This window comes from Carcharhinus amblyrhynchos, chromosome 7 (assembly GCF_965287045.1).
Source record: "Carcharhinus amblyrhynchos chromosome 7, sCarAmb.v2.hapA, whole genome shotgun sequence".
Classification (NCBI taxonomy): Eukaryota; Metazoa; Chordata; class Chondrichthyes; order Carcharhiniformes; family Carcharhinidae; genus Carcharhinus; species Carcharhinus amblyrhynchos.
This window is the reverse complement of record NC_137330.1, coordinates 79,042,094-79,055,583: the sequence shown is the minus strand read 5'-3', so window position 1 is coordinate 79,055,583 and position 13,490 is coordinate 79,042,094. Positions and strand designations below refer to the sequence as shown.

The window sequence follows — 13,490 nt, the reverse complement described above, 5'->3', positions numbered from 1 at the left end:
ATTGCTTGTACCTGGTACAATGGTCGTCAGATCCGGATTCCAGCCAGGACTACTATGACAGTCACAGAGAAATCTGGGCCAAACTGCTTGTATGGTATCAGGTGCTATACAAGTCTCCAGCTGTTAGTGAAGAGGGCTTTGCAGGGTGGTCTGTTTCATTTTTACTCAATTTTCATGTTGTGGTTTGATATAGTTGACTGGCTTTTTAAAGCATTTAAGAGAGCAGTCAAGAGTCCACCATTTTGGGTCTCGAATTACATGTAGACCAGTCGGATAATTAGAAGATTTCCACCCGTGTGAAGAACATTCATGAATTGGATGGGTTGTTACGGAAAAGCAGTTCCATAGTGGGATTTAGATCTTGAGTCCAGTACAATAGCCTGGTCTCTGGATTACTTGTCCAGTAACATTAAAATTATATACTACACCAAGCTACCATTCTGCTACAGCCGCCCAGAACACTGAACAAGATATATCCAATGATTCAGAGAATGGTTTGAACATATTCAGATTTGGTGTGGATAATGCTCTGCTAAATTCATCAGTGTTGCCCTGTTTTTATGCTTGGAAAATTGATACAATGGCTACTGGTATGAGGTTGTGCCCTTTTACATTTGAAAATCTGATTTTTCAACTTTCAGCTGACTGGAACTTTTGAAATTTGAATGGAGATAGAGCAACCTGCTTAAAAATGAAGGCTCTATTCCAAGGTAGAGGTGAGAACCCAACAAATCACTCTCAGAGGGAGTGTGAAAAGAGAGAGATTCCCTATAATCCAGACACCCATTGAAATTCATAAGTGTCCAGGAAGAGACATTAAAAATGCGAAGTACGTGATATTAAAACATTGGATGCCATAGACAGACTCACCCCCAAAACATAATGAAAATAGTCAGTCAGTGAAGTATTTCAAGACAAGACTGCCAGCCACTAGAATGAGATTGCAAGTGACACAGGCAGTCTTCAGCAGAGGAAACAAGTTGCAAGCTCTGTCTCGCTCCCTTTTGAAATTTGTGTCACCTGGTTCCAGAAGCTAATTCTACAGAAACCTACCAGTGAACCAAGATCTCACAATAACTCAACATCTTCTACATCTGACAGCATCCAAGAAACCAACCATCCTAGGTTCACCACGATGTTTAAAAACTTATGCCTCAAGGACAGTCACAGGATACTTAAATGTGTGTGTGTGCATGTGTGTCTGTTACGTGTGTATATTTTGAATGTTTGATGTTGCATTTTTATTATTTTTTCCTCTGGGTTTAGCAGTTAATAAATTTGCTCTTTGACTCAAGAGAAGCTTGTTTGATTGGCTCCTTATTGCTCACAGCTCAAATAGTTAAATGCATTCTGAGTTGGAAAAAAAGCATGGCCTTGCAAAAAATAAACTTATCGTGCCCAATAAGTGGGCATAATTACTGTACCCAAACAAGGATATTGAATAGACAACAGTAAGTTCATCCCTCTTCACCTGGTCACAACAAAATCCATTCCTACCCCCAAAGTACTTACTGCAAATACAACTGTTATGCAACAGCCTGTAGGTCTCATTGACATATCCAGGTAAGTCTTTGGCCTCAAGCAATGCTACTTGAAAAGCCAATCACTAAATAATTCAAAAACAATTAGTGACTACTTACCCTTGGATTTATTCTCATTGTGTTTAGCTCCTGCACAAACTCCTCCCCCATTAGCCATAATGCCCACACACAGCTATCTCATAAACCACAAATGGTTTGTTAATTCACACCAATGCCTGTATTCCTCACACTTATTTTTGTAAATGGTACTTTACTGATAATTTTAGTAACTATTACATTGTATTTATTTATGAAATTCAAGCAGAAAGCAAACAAAAATTTTATAGTTTTTTTGCTACAAGTTACTTTAATAAAATAAATTCATAATTTGAAAAAAGACAAAATATATTCATATGTTGACTGTACACAAGTCTATGCATATTTGTAAAATGTGAACTCCCTCTCAAAAAAACATCCTGCTGTGTGTATTTGGCCACACAACATTAGCAGCAGTCTTTCCAGGTGTTGACTATTCTTTTCTCTCCTCCTTGTTTGAAATTGTACAGTGGTTCAGATGGTGAAGTGTAAAGAAGGAATCACTGAATATCATCGTCAAACAGGTCTTCAAAATCATCAAAGAAATCCGCATGGACTGCTTTTTCATTAGCTGCAAGATACATTAGAAGTCCTGAATTGTATGGAATTTGCACATTCTCCCCTTGTCTGTGTGTTTCCTTCCAGTGTTTCAGTTTCCTCCCACAGTCCAAGGATGTGGGGGTTAGGTTGACTGGGCATGCTAAATTGCCTCTTAGTATCAGGGAGACTAACTAGGGTAAACGGTTGGGATTGCAGGGTGGGATTGTGGTCGGTGCAGATACAATGGGCTGAATGGCCTCCTTCTGCATTGTAGGGATTCTATGATTAATTTCCCTCCTGCCTCATGCAGATTCTTGTAGGGCCCCCCACTCTCCAGGAACATCCCCTCCATCGCTGGCTTAACTCTGACCGGAATTTTCTGTCCCAGACTGTCTCCGAGTACCAGACTGAAAAACAGATGGACCTTCTGATGTCCCACACTCATTCAGGCTTATAACTGTCAAATTGCAAACTGTCATGTTGCATGCTTAGGAAATTGCAGACCTAAATCTCTCTGATAGCCTAAATTTACAAAGTTCATTGTCCCATTTCTTATATTTCTGGGGAATCACTTACCAGTGTTTAATAACATGTATAATTTCAATACAGGAGGTCAGAGTTCACAGCTGCGATTGAATGTCCTAGAACAGCATTATTATTTCTTAAAACTGAAGGTATTGAAAGAATTTACCATTGGAAACAGTGGGTTGCAGACTCCTGCTCAGCTACTGCACATACTAAAGACTAGACAATATAACTGTAAACACTATGTTTTAATAAACATCAGCAAAGCAATTCAAATACAGTCAAAAACCTTAAATAGCTTTATAGTCAAATATTCCTCATCCAAACATAGCCCATTTAAAAGGAAATCTATTGTGTACTCCTGCACTTTCATTTTCTAGATCATTTCAAAACATCCTGAAGTGAATTGGAATGCATTGCCCTTTATTAATTTTGAGCCAGCTAAATGTGAGAAGGCTTTTTATGAAGGTCTTAATTACCTCCACCATTGAATGTAGACAAATAATATTTTTGTTCCTGCTTGTTAGTCTGTCTGAATTTTACCACCTTGCCTTGCCTGATGCAAATAGTGGCGAGCCAAGAAAATTGTGTGTGAAGCTCAAAATTCGATTCACACCCGGTGCCCAGTGGTTTGTGATCTTCCTAACCCCTTTCGAGCGGCACGACTGGCATTGTGCTCATCAAGTGTGCAAAGCTTGTTAGCATGGGACTGAGAGGTTACTAGTGTGAGATTAGAGAGCTCGGCATGTAATCGTCTCCCCTCCCAGAGGATTCCCACCTGTCTGGCATGGTATCACACCGGCGCCAATTTGTACAGCTCTTTAAAAATGATGTCAAGATGCAGCAATAGCAAGGGAGAGCTAGGAGGTGAGGACTATTGAGCATCAACCTCCAGGGTTCGGGGGCAGGAGGAAGACCTCCTCTGCCATGATGTGGGATGGGGGGGCTTGCAAGGGTGCAGAGGATTAAGGGAGCTTGGGCTGGACTGGGGATCCAAAGGTCAGGGGTAGCCTCATACTGCATGAATTCTGCAGTGGCTAATCTGCATGAAAGCCATGAGAGCGCTTCTCAACGATCGGTTTGGAAGCCATTCCTGGAAGGTAGTGCACCAGACCTCCAGGAGGGCTCTCAATGGGGACCTCCTCACAGCTACCCTTATGCTCTACATGTGGAGCCCAATCTGCCGCAGGCTGGCAGCAATGGCCTGTGACCTCAGCGGTCCATACCAGGGGGTGGTGCGGCCAACCGGAGGGGCAGGATCATGCTGCACTGAGGTTGCAGACTGCGTCATGTCATAACATGTGAAGGGACAGTACAGCTGTGTGGAAGGCCATTGACGACCAAGAGGGGGCATGGGCAGTCCTGTGGCCATTATGGCAATGATGTAGCAATGCTCAGCAGACCATTGAGGTGGGGCATGGCACCGGGGATGGTGTCCAGTTGGCAGCATCCAGAGCCATGGGAACATGGGTTTCTGGGAGAGATTGAAGGGCCTGGAATGGATAGCTTTATGGACTGTCTCTCACTCCCAACAACTCCCCCCTCCCCCCGACCCCCAACCCCACAATCCCCCCCACGAATTCAGCCAGCAGAGCTGGCAGTGATACTTGTAGCTACCATGGAGGCCAACCCAGGATCAAGACCACAACAGAAAGTCGGAGCTGCTGGTCAGGTCCAGGAGCCGACTGAACATTGGCTTGAGGAAGGGTTGGAGACAGCAAAGATGCGAGAGCCAGAGACCTTACTTCTATAGAACCTGTATGTCCTATAGGAATTTAAAGGATTAAGGTGAAAATGCAGGGATCTGGTACTAAGCATAGATGCTCTTTCAAAGAGCCATCACATGCATTATGGTTCGAATGCCCACCTTCTGTGCTGATAGTTTCAGAGTGTTACTCAGCTACCTAATGTCCAGATTCTGAAATTATATAATGACCAGAGCCAACTGACATAGGATAATAAAAGGGAAAAATGAATTTAGGAGGTTGATGGGAAAATTTAGCAAAAAAAAAGTATGGCCAAAAATGTAGCCATGATGTGGAGATGCCGGCATTGGACTGGGTAAGCGCAGTAAGAAGTCTCACAACACCAGGTTAAAGTCCAACAGGATTATTTGGTAGCACAAGCTACAAGCTTTTGGAGTGCTGCTCCTTTATCAGGTGATCAAGGTACAGACTTTAAGACTTGATTACCTGTAAAGACTTGCATTCCAAACATTATCTTGTAAATTGAGTTTGTGTCTTTATATGCCCTGTTTGTGAACACAACTCTCACTCACCTGACGAAGGAGCAGTGCTCCAAAAGCTTGTGGCCTGTGCTACCAAATAAACCTGTGTTATGAGACTTTTTACAAAAATGTAGCAACAGAAAGGCTAGGAATGTGTGCAAACATAAGCATTTGGTAAGACACAAAATAGATTACAGAATGTGTTGTAGCAGTAAGCACTAGTAGAAATGATCCATTATTTGCATATTATAGAAAGCATTACTTCAACTATATATTCAGACAACTTATCAGGACAATACTTGGGACAAATGCACTAGTTTATAATGAGAGGCGGTGCAAACTACTCCCTGGGCACTAGGAATTCATGAGATGATTTGGTTACTAAAGGAAATCGGTTGAGTGGATATAGAATTCCTGTTGTAGGGGAATTTAGAATAAGGTGACAGTTTTTGAAATTGAATTAAACCAACTAAAAGGGAACCCTGCAAAAATCTTCAGACAAAGATCTGTGATAAAATAGACCCTACCTCTGAAATTATTCATATCATTTGGCACCATTTGTTTTCAACAGATTTCATTTGGCTTTAACTGCACTCAATGACAATCAGCTTGTCATCATGTGATGACAAATGTCCCCAGATGCCATCATCTGATATCATTTGAACTCACAAGCAATCATCTGGCTGTTGATCCTTTTCATTTTCCCTTGGAAATGACCATTTAGCTATTATTTTCATATGGAACTATGCTTGTGATGTTAAATGAGTTAGCAACTGACAACACTGCCATCAATTACTGTTCAACAGTAATCCAAACAAAATATGACTATATACAGTTATCCGGCAAGGGGGGGGGGGGGGGGGGCTGGCCGGCAAATTGCTTACAACGACCTCATTAGCAATTCCCAGACGGATGAATCCTACCTGAAAGACACTGCCAATACCAGCAGGAAACACTCCTGTCTTCCTGACAACATGGGAACTTAGTCCCAATTCAGGAGAATTACAGCCATCAGACCCAGCTGATTATATATGCAAAGTGTAGAGTCACACTTCCTCCCAACATCCGAACTCAACCTGTCTGACCTCTCTCTCCCCTCCCCTTTCTACCGCACCCCTTTTCCCCTCCCGAAACTGCTCTTATCCCTTCTTTCTGTTTCCCCCTTTCCCCTTCCCCCTCCCTACTCCTCTCTTCCACTCCTCCCCTTCTCTTCCCCCAACCTCTTCCACCCCAACTCCTCTTTTTCCTCTCCTCACTCCTCCCTCCTCCTTCCCCTCTCCTCCACCCCTCACCCCAAAGGGAACTGTGACAAATTACAAGATGATATGAACAAACTTGCAGAATGGGCATTTGTCAGTGTCAGGTGTTATATTTTGGCAGCAGCATTATTTGAATGTGTTAAACATATGCAACCCAGCATGTTAATGGGGTTTTCAAGCTGGATTTCAGGTTTCCCATGATAATTCCTTTCGAATGAAATATTTCAGAAACAAAAATTGATTCATGACCAACATAGCCTCCAGTTCAAAAAGCTAAAACATTGTCAGGTTTGAACAATCCATATTCAGATTCTGTACAAGTTAACTGTTGGATCCCAGATTCATGTAAAGTCAGTAAATTACAGAGACCAGGAAACAAGGCATTTAACAACATCAATTTATTGTAACCTCAGTAAACCCGGAGGGTTTTTGTAACTCCTTGTTTCATCAAGATGAGAGCCCTCGAACTGGCAGCTTCAATCAAAGATCTCCATCTACAGGGTTGGTGGGAAACAACTGGTGACATTTTACAGGACAGCTCTGTGAAGGTTTGAAATTGGCATGGGAGCAGCATCATGGAACAAGCCTTGGGGAACGTGGAGGGAGGAAAAAAAGTCAGAGGCTCATGCTACATTTCCAGAGTCAGGCATGCCAATTTGGAAGGCTCCAAGGTAAACAAGGAGAATGAGGGAGGGAGAGAGAGGCAGTGGGATTGGGGGGAAGGGGGGAAGGGTGGAAGAGGCAGCAGGGGTGGAGGGGGAAAGAGGCAGGAGGAGTAGGGGGGAGAGAGAGAGAAAGAGACAGGAGGGGAGGGGCAGACTTGGGGTGGAGCGAATGAGGCAGGAGGAAGGTTGGGGTAGAGAGGCAGGATAGGCGGGGGGGAGAGAGAGAGAGGCAGGAGGGTCGGGGGGAGAGAGTCAGAATGGGCAGTGGGGAGAAAGACGCAGAAGGGTCAGGAAAGAGAGAGGCAGGAGGGACTGAGGCGAGGGTGGCAAGAGGGGCAGGGCGGAGAGAGATAAACGATGGGCAGGAGAGAGAGGCGGGAGGGGCAGGGGGGAGAGAGAGGCGGGAGGGGCAGGGGGGAGAGAGAGGCGAGAGGGGCAGGGGGGAGAGAGAGGCGGGGGGGCAGGGGGGAGAGAGAGGCGGGGGGCAGGGGGGAGAGAGAGGCGGGGGGGCAGGGGGGAGAGAGAGGCAGGAGGGGCGGGGGGAGAGACAGGCAAGAGGGGCAGGGGGGAGAGAGAGGCAAAAGGGGCAGTTGGGGAAAGCGAGGCATGAGGGGCACAGGGAGAGAAAGGCAGGAGAGGCGGGGAGAGAGTAGCAGGAGGGGCGGGGAGAGTAGCAGGAGGGGTGGGGGGGGTGAGAGAGACAGGAGGAGTGGGAGGAGAATAGCAGGAGGGGCAGGGGGCAGGGGGCAAAGAGAGGCAGGGATTGAATAGCGGATCGGACTTGACGGACGAAGTGGCCTAATTCTACGCCTGTCTTATGGGAGAGAGAGGCAGGAGGGTTGGGGGAGAGGGAGGCAGGTTTAGATCATGAGACCTGGGAGTCAGTGCGCAGACGGTATAGACCCTGAAACTAAAAATAAATTAGGAGCTGATGGGATCAGGTGGGGTTCTCCAGCTTCTAGTGTAAACTAGAACAATTTTTTGGATAAAATTTTTAAAAAACTGAATTTATTAAAATTAATAGTTCATTTCTTGTATTTTTCAATGCAGTTTGCTTGATGCGCGATAGCTTTGAGTACAAAGGATAGCTTTGAGCGGACTATGAAATTCATTCCAAATTAAAACTACCAATGTCAAATCGTAATTGAGAGCATTGAGTACACACAAAAGGAAAGTATCAAAATTTTCGGGTGGGGAACATGACTCCAGAAGATCATAAACGTGTAATATTATGCATGGTGTTTAAAACACACAAATATACTTAATTAAGAAAAGATAATAGAGGGCAGCAGAAAAAGACAAGGGAATTTGGAGTAAAAATATATTGCAGAAGTAGAAGCTACTAAAATGGGAGAGCAGATTTGATGGGTTGTCTCTGGTATGGTATAAGCTGTTTGCCATTATAGCGGCGACAGGAAACCTTTTTGATCATTTCACAAATCTGATTTGTCCAACATCCATATAGCCAATTCTAATAAAAACAGAAAACGTCATAAGTACTCAACAGATCAGGCAGCATTGTGAAGGGACAAACAGAGAGATGACATTTCATCAAAACTATTCAGAATTTGCTGGATTTTGCACACAAGGCCTGGACAACCCTTTCAATATAACCTAGATTTTGAAATCTCCAAAGCCAAATTCCATTGCAAGAAGAGATATGGGTGGGGTTTTTTGACTGCCAGTCTAGCTTGCTGCTGATCCCATCCCTCATCCCAGGGATAGATAATTCACATAAATAAAGGGAGTGAATATTCACATTATTCAAAATGCCTCTTGGTATTTCCTTAGTGGGGAATTGGGAATATCTGGCATAATGAGGTCCCACTGGGTTTCCTGAGGGAGTTGGTTAATACAGAAAAAGAGTAACAATAAAAATAAATTCTCTTCTATTGTTTGCTTGCCATTGGAAACCAGAGGTGGAATCATGTTCATGCGGACTCTCTTGTAAAGGTATTAAGAACCACTTTCAGGTTGGGAACCTGATTTCCGAACAAATGGATGTTATCAAGGCACTTTCCCAGAGCAAAGGCATTAAACATCTCACTTCCAGGTTTCTCAACCGATTAAGGATGGATGGATAAAATGTCCATTCATTCAAAGGAATGGCTACAAAGGCTCCCTCTAACCTAGATTTTTGAAGTTGCAGCAAACAATGAAATAGAAAAGAAATCAGGGAGGTTTCCAACCCAGCTCTCTCACTTTTACATGCAGTTTTCCAAGGATGGATTGACAATGACAACTTCTTCAACTAAGCAGGCATGGATGGAAGTGGCTGATGAAGTTAACAGCTCATGTGTGTTTCATACAATAACAGACCATAGAACATAGATAGAACATAGAACATTACAGCACGGAACAGGCCCTTCGGCCCACAATGTTGCGCCGACCAGTCTTATTTTTAAAAAAAACATTGACCCACTAATCTAAACCAATCCCCTTTCGTCCATAAACCCATCCACCAATCTCTTAAACGCCCCCAAACTAGGCGCATTTACAACTGCAGCAGGCAGGGCATTCCAGTCCCTCACCACCCTCTGGGTAAAGAACCTGCCCCTGACATCCGTCCTATAACTACCCCCCCTCAATTTAAAGCCATGCCCCCTCGTGCTAGATTTCTCCATCCGAGGAAACAGGCTATCACCATCCACCCTATCTAAACCTCTAATCATCTTATATGTTTCTATAAGATCCCCTCTTAGCCGCCTTCTTTCCAGTGAAAACAACCCCAAATCCCTCAGTCTCTCCTCATAGGACCTCCCCTGCATACCAGGCAACATCCTGGTAAACCTCCTCTGCACCCTCTCCAAAGCCTCCACATCCTTCCTGTAATGTGGGGACCAGAACTGCACACAGTACTCCAAGTGCGGCCGCACCAGAGTTGTGTACAGTTGCAACATGACGCTGCGACTCCTAAATTCAATCCCCCTACCAATAAACGCCAAGACACCGTACGCCTTCTTAACAACCTTATCTACTTGATTCCCAACTTTCAGGGATCTATGTACACATACACCTAGATCCCTCTGCTCCTCCACTCTATTCAAAGTCCTCCCGTTAGCCCTATACTCAACACATCTGTTATTCCTACCGAAATGGATTACCTCACACTTCTCCGCATTAAACTCCATCCGCCACCTCGCGGCCCAGCTCTGCAACCTGTCCAAGTCACCCTGCAAACTTCGACACCCTTCCTCACAATCTACCACGTAATGAATATCCAAAATCTCAGGAGGGCATGACAGGTGGGTGGCGTAATACCAGATACCAACATTCTGACTTGCTTACATTCTCTTGTATAGAATGTCTCAGGTCAAAACACTATCTAACTCCACTCATTCCTTTCTTGCAGACACCTCACACCTCCATCTGAGCAGCCAATAATCACATTGGCCCTCACCCTATTGCCTTCTCGTGACATGCCTCACTGTCACCTTCTACACTTGGTGTTCTTCCCTCATCTCCACACATAGCAGTGGATGTGGCTTCTGTTCTTGTCCCTCAGTAGAAGTGCAAGGTGGAGTTACAAACCCTGCTTTCTGCCATTTTAAAGGTTCGGTAAGAAGTCTCACAACGCCAGGTCCAAGTCCAACAGGTTTATTTGGCAGCACTAGCTTTCGGAGTCTCAAGCTCCTTCATCAGGTGAGTGAAGGTTGGCAGCGGTGCAGTGCAGCTGGAGATGGCTGAAGTGGCAGACAGAGGAACAGCAGCCTTTTCATGGCAATGGACATGGTTCTTCACAGTGACCGATCAAAGCCTTCCTGGCCTGTCAGTTTAGGTAAAGAAGTTCTTCCCGCTGTTAACGCTGTTCAGTGACCTCACCACACACAATGCAGAAGCCATGTGTCCTTAGGAAAGGAGGAATTTATAGTTTAAAAAGGCCTTTCAATCCCTTCAATTGTTTCCCCATCAGACCTATGGGGGAACACTCCTCAGGGAAAGCTGGAAGGCAGGCAGACATGATGTCATTTTCTGGGACTCTCTCACCCACACAAATGAACCCTCATCCATTTGGCTGGGAAAGAAATCCTGTCCCCAGCATTCATTCCACATTTTCATGTTGCTCTGAAAAAGCATCAGAGGGTCTGCTTTGTGTTTGCTCCAGGAGAAACAAAACTCGTACAATTCCAAGCTGGTTGCTTCATCCTTCCACTCCCATCTTTTTCCATAACATGAGCACAGAAAGAGAGATTGATGCAAAAAAAAATCCAACTACTTCCATCACCATTTTCACCATGGGGAGAAATGTGACATAACAGCCTCTACCCCAGTATATGCACTTAGTACCTCAATTTCAAGAACAATTAATAGGGACCCTAACTCCTAATTTCCTCTGCTCTGCCCCTACTCCTGCTCAACAGTTTCCTTGCTTCTATCAATCAGAAATTCAGGCACATATTGCATATGATTCCCAACCATATAGCAGTCCGAAAATTACCCCTTCAGTTGGAAATCCTGCACTAGATTAATCAACGGTGACCACATTCTGATGGGCAGAAAATGTTGCATCAAAGCTGCACTGCTGGCAGGCTCCCATTTATTAACCAAATGAAAATTTGGAACAAAGTGAATAATGCCAAGCTAAAGAAATGCACTCCTACATTGCCCTTTGGCAACGTAAGGTAAATTGATTTGCGACGCACTGAGGTGCACTCAAAACCTCGATGAATCCAACAGTCCCAAGAATAACATCAGTTTCAATAACTAGGCATGTCAGGCCTAGGGTCTAAGTGTTTGCTAATCTCAGTTTAAAAAAAAGTTGCTAATGGTGCAAGATTGGAAGAAAGCATCAGCAATTTATTCTAACCCTTTCTTTAAATTAGTAAAGATTTTCCAAACAGTATTTACAATTGCTCTGGTAGTCTTCCTCCAAAAAAAAGACAGGCACAAAGTGAGAAAAAGGTCATATTTTGTACATGTTAAACCTACATTAGAGGTCATTAATGAGGAATACTATGAACTGTAGCAATTCAAGTTGGTTAATACAATTTTTAAAAAACTGATGATTTTTCTTCAGGCCAGAACTGGAGCCATGAGAAAATCAAAATTGTGCAACATTATCACAGTAGTGAAATATGTGAATAATTTGATTTGGAGTTCTCCACTCACAAGTAGGATTAAACGCAAACAGCAGATATATCACAGTCGAGAAGAGGCCAACAAAACATATAGCTGGTACTACCCTACAGTGCCCTGTTACAGGACAGCTTTTCTTTTAAATGGGAGAATCAAACAATAACTCAGCTTGAGCAAATTGTTTTCTGTGCTACATTCTTTCTTCCATCATGCATACATAACTTGCTATTCTCTGTCTTCTTCTTTCTTTTAACATAGGTAACTCTTCACTGGTGGAAAGTTTAATGAACGCAGGTCACATTTGCTACCATATAAGTAAGCAGTACCATGAGCAAGGCCCAACAATGAATATCAACAGACGATGAAATTAGGAGGTAATTAAGAGTTGAGCCAGATGCCTTCTTTGCTTAATGTCTATACCATGCACTTGGGGGGGAAAAAATTAATTGATAGCAAATAGGAGCAGGAAACCTAACCAATCTCCGCTCCCTGCTACCACCACCCACCTGAGTTCATCTGAAAAATCATTTGAGGATTAAAATACTAGAAATATTCTGCAATATGGAACATTTTTGGAAATAGGTCAATTAATGACCTAGTCAGAACTCCAACATAAAGGTCATCAGCCTGAAATTTTGGGCAGAATTCTCCCATTTTGAGATTAAGTGCCATGGTGGGGGTGGGAATGTGGAATGTTCCCCTCTGCAGAGGTCAGAGTACCAATGCTTTAATCACAATATCCACTGGTCATGTCACCCGTGTGCAAGTTGACACCTGATTTTTTGCCTTATGGTACTTCATGGTACTTTTACATTGCTGTATGTCTTACATTGTTATATTTTAGTACTATTCGTGGCTCAGCTTGTTCTCTTCTAAGCTGTGTTTCTTCTTTTAGTAATGGAGCTACATAATCTTTTTCTTATTGGTATCTTTTGATACTTAAAATCCAATCATGGTCCCAATGAGGGACATCCAAGATCCAAGCTGCCAAGACAAGACATTACATCCCATCTTGGGGTCGATCGCACAATTTCCAAGTTGACAGGATGAGGCATTGTACCCCCTCCCTGACTTGATCTTTTAGCGAAAAAAGGCCAAAGGTGGCTTTGAAAAATTGCATCGGGTAAAGCTTCAATTTAATCTCATTGGTGACCCTGATTCTTTACTCTACCCTGGCCTGGGCAAACCACGATTGCAGGCATCAGCACACCACAAATGCAACCTGATTGATCACAGTTTCACCCCTGCCAGGTAATCAAATCACTCATTTGCCATTCTTAACACAAAGTAAAAAAAGGTAGAGTTTATTTATTAGTCACCAGTAGGCTTACATTCACACTGCAATGAAGTTACTGTGAAAATCCCCCAGTTGTCACACTCCGGCGCTTGTTTGGGTACACTGAGAAAGAATGTAGCATGGCCAATGCACCTAACCAGCATGTCTTTTGGCTGGCGGGAGGAAACTGGAGCACCCGGAGGAAACCTACGCAGACACAGGGAGAATGTGCAATCTCCACATAGACAGTGACCCAAGCCGGGAATCAAATCTGGCTCCCTGGCGCTGTGAAGCAGCAGTGCTAAC

The 13,490-nt window shown here is 43.8% G+C and overlaps 2 protein-coding genes across 6 annotated transcripts in view; both read right to left on the bottom strand.

Moving 5' to 3' along the window:
- klhl32 (kelch-like family member 32) overlaps positions 1–13,490 on the bottom strand; it is a 277,267-nt gene that overhangs the window by 85,850 nt on the left and 177,927 nt on the right. The window lies entirely within an intron of this gene.
- On the bottom strand, positions 2,117–2,514 carry LOC145345516 (COP9 signalosome complex subunit 9-like). Its single transcript, XM_080193341.1, has 2 exons — positions 2,450–2,514; positions 2,117–2,216 (listed from the first exon to the last, which is right to left on the bottom strand). The coding sequence occupies exons 1-2, from the start codon at positions 2,506–2,508 to the stop codon at positions 2,117–2,119; spliced, it is 159 nt and encodes a 52-aa protein (XP_080049467.1). The 5' UTR covers positions 2,509–2,514.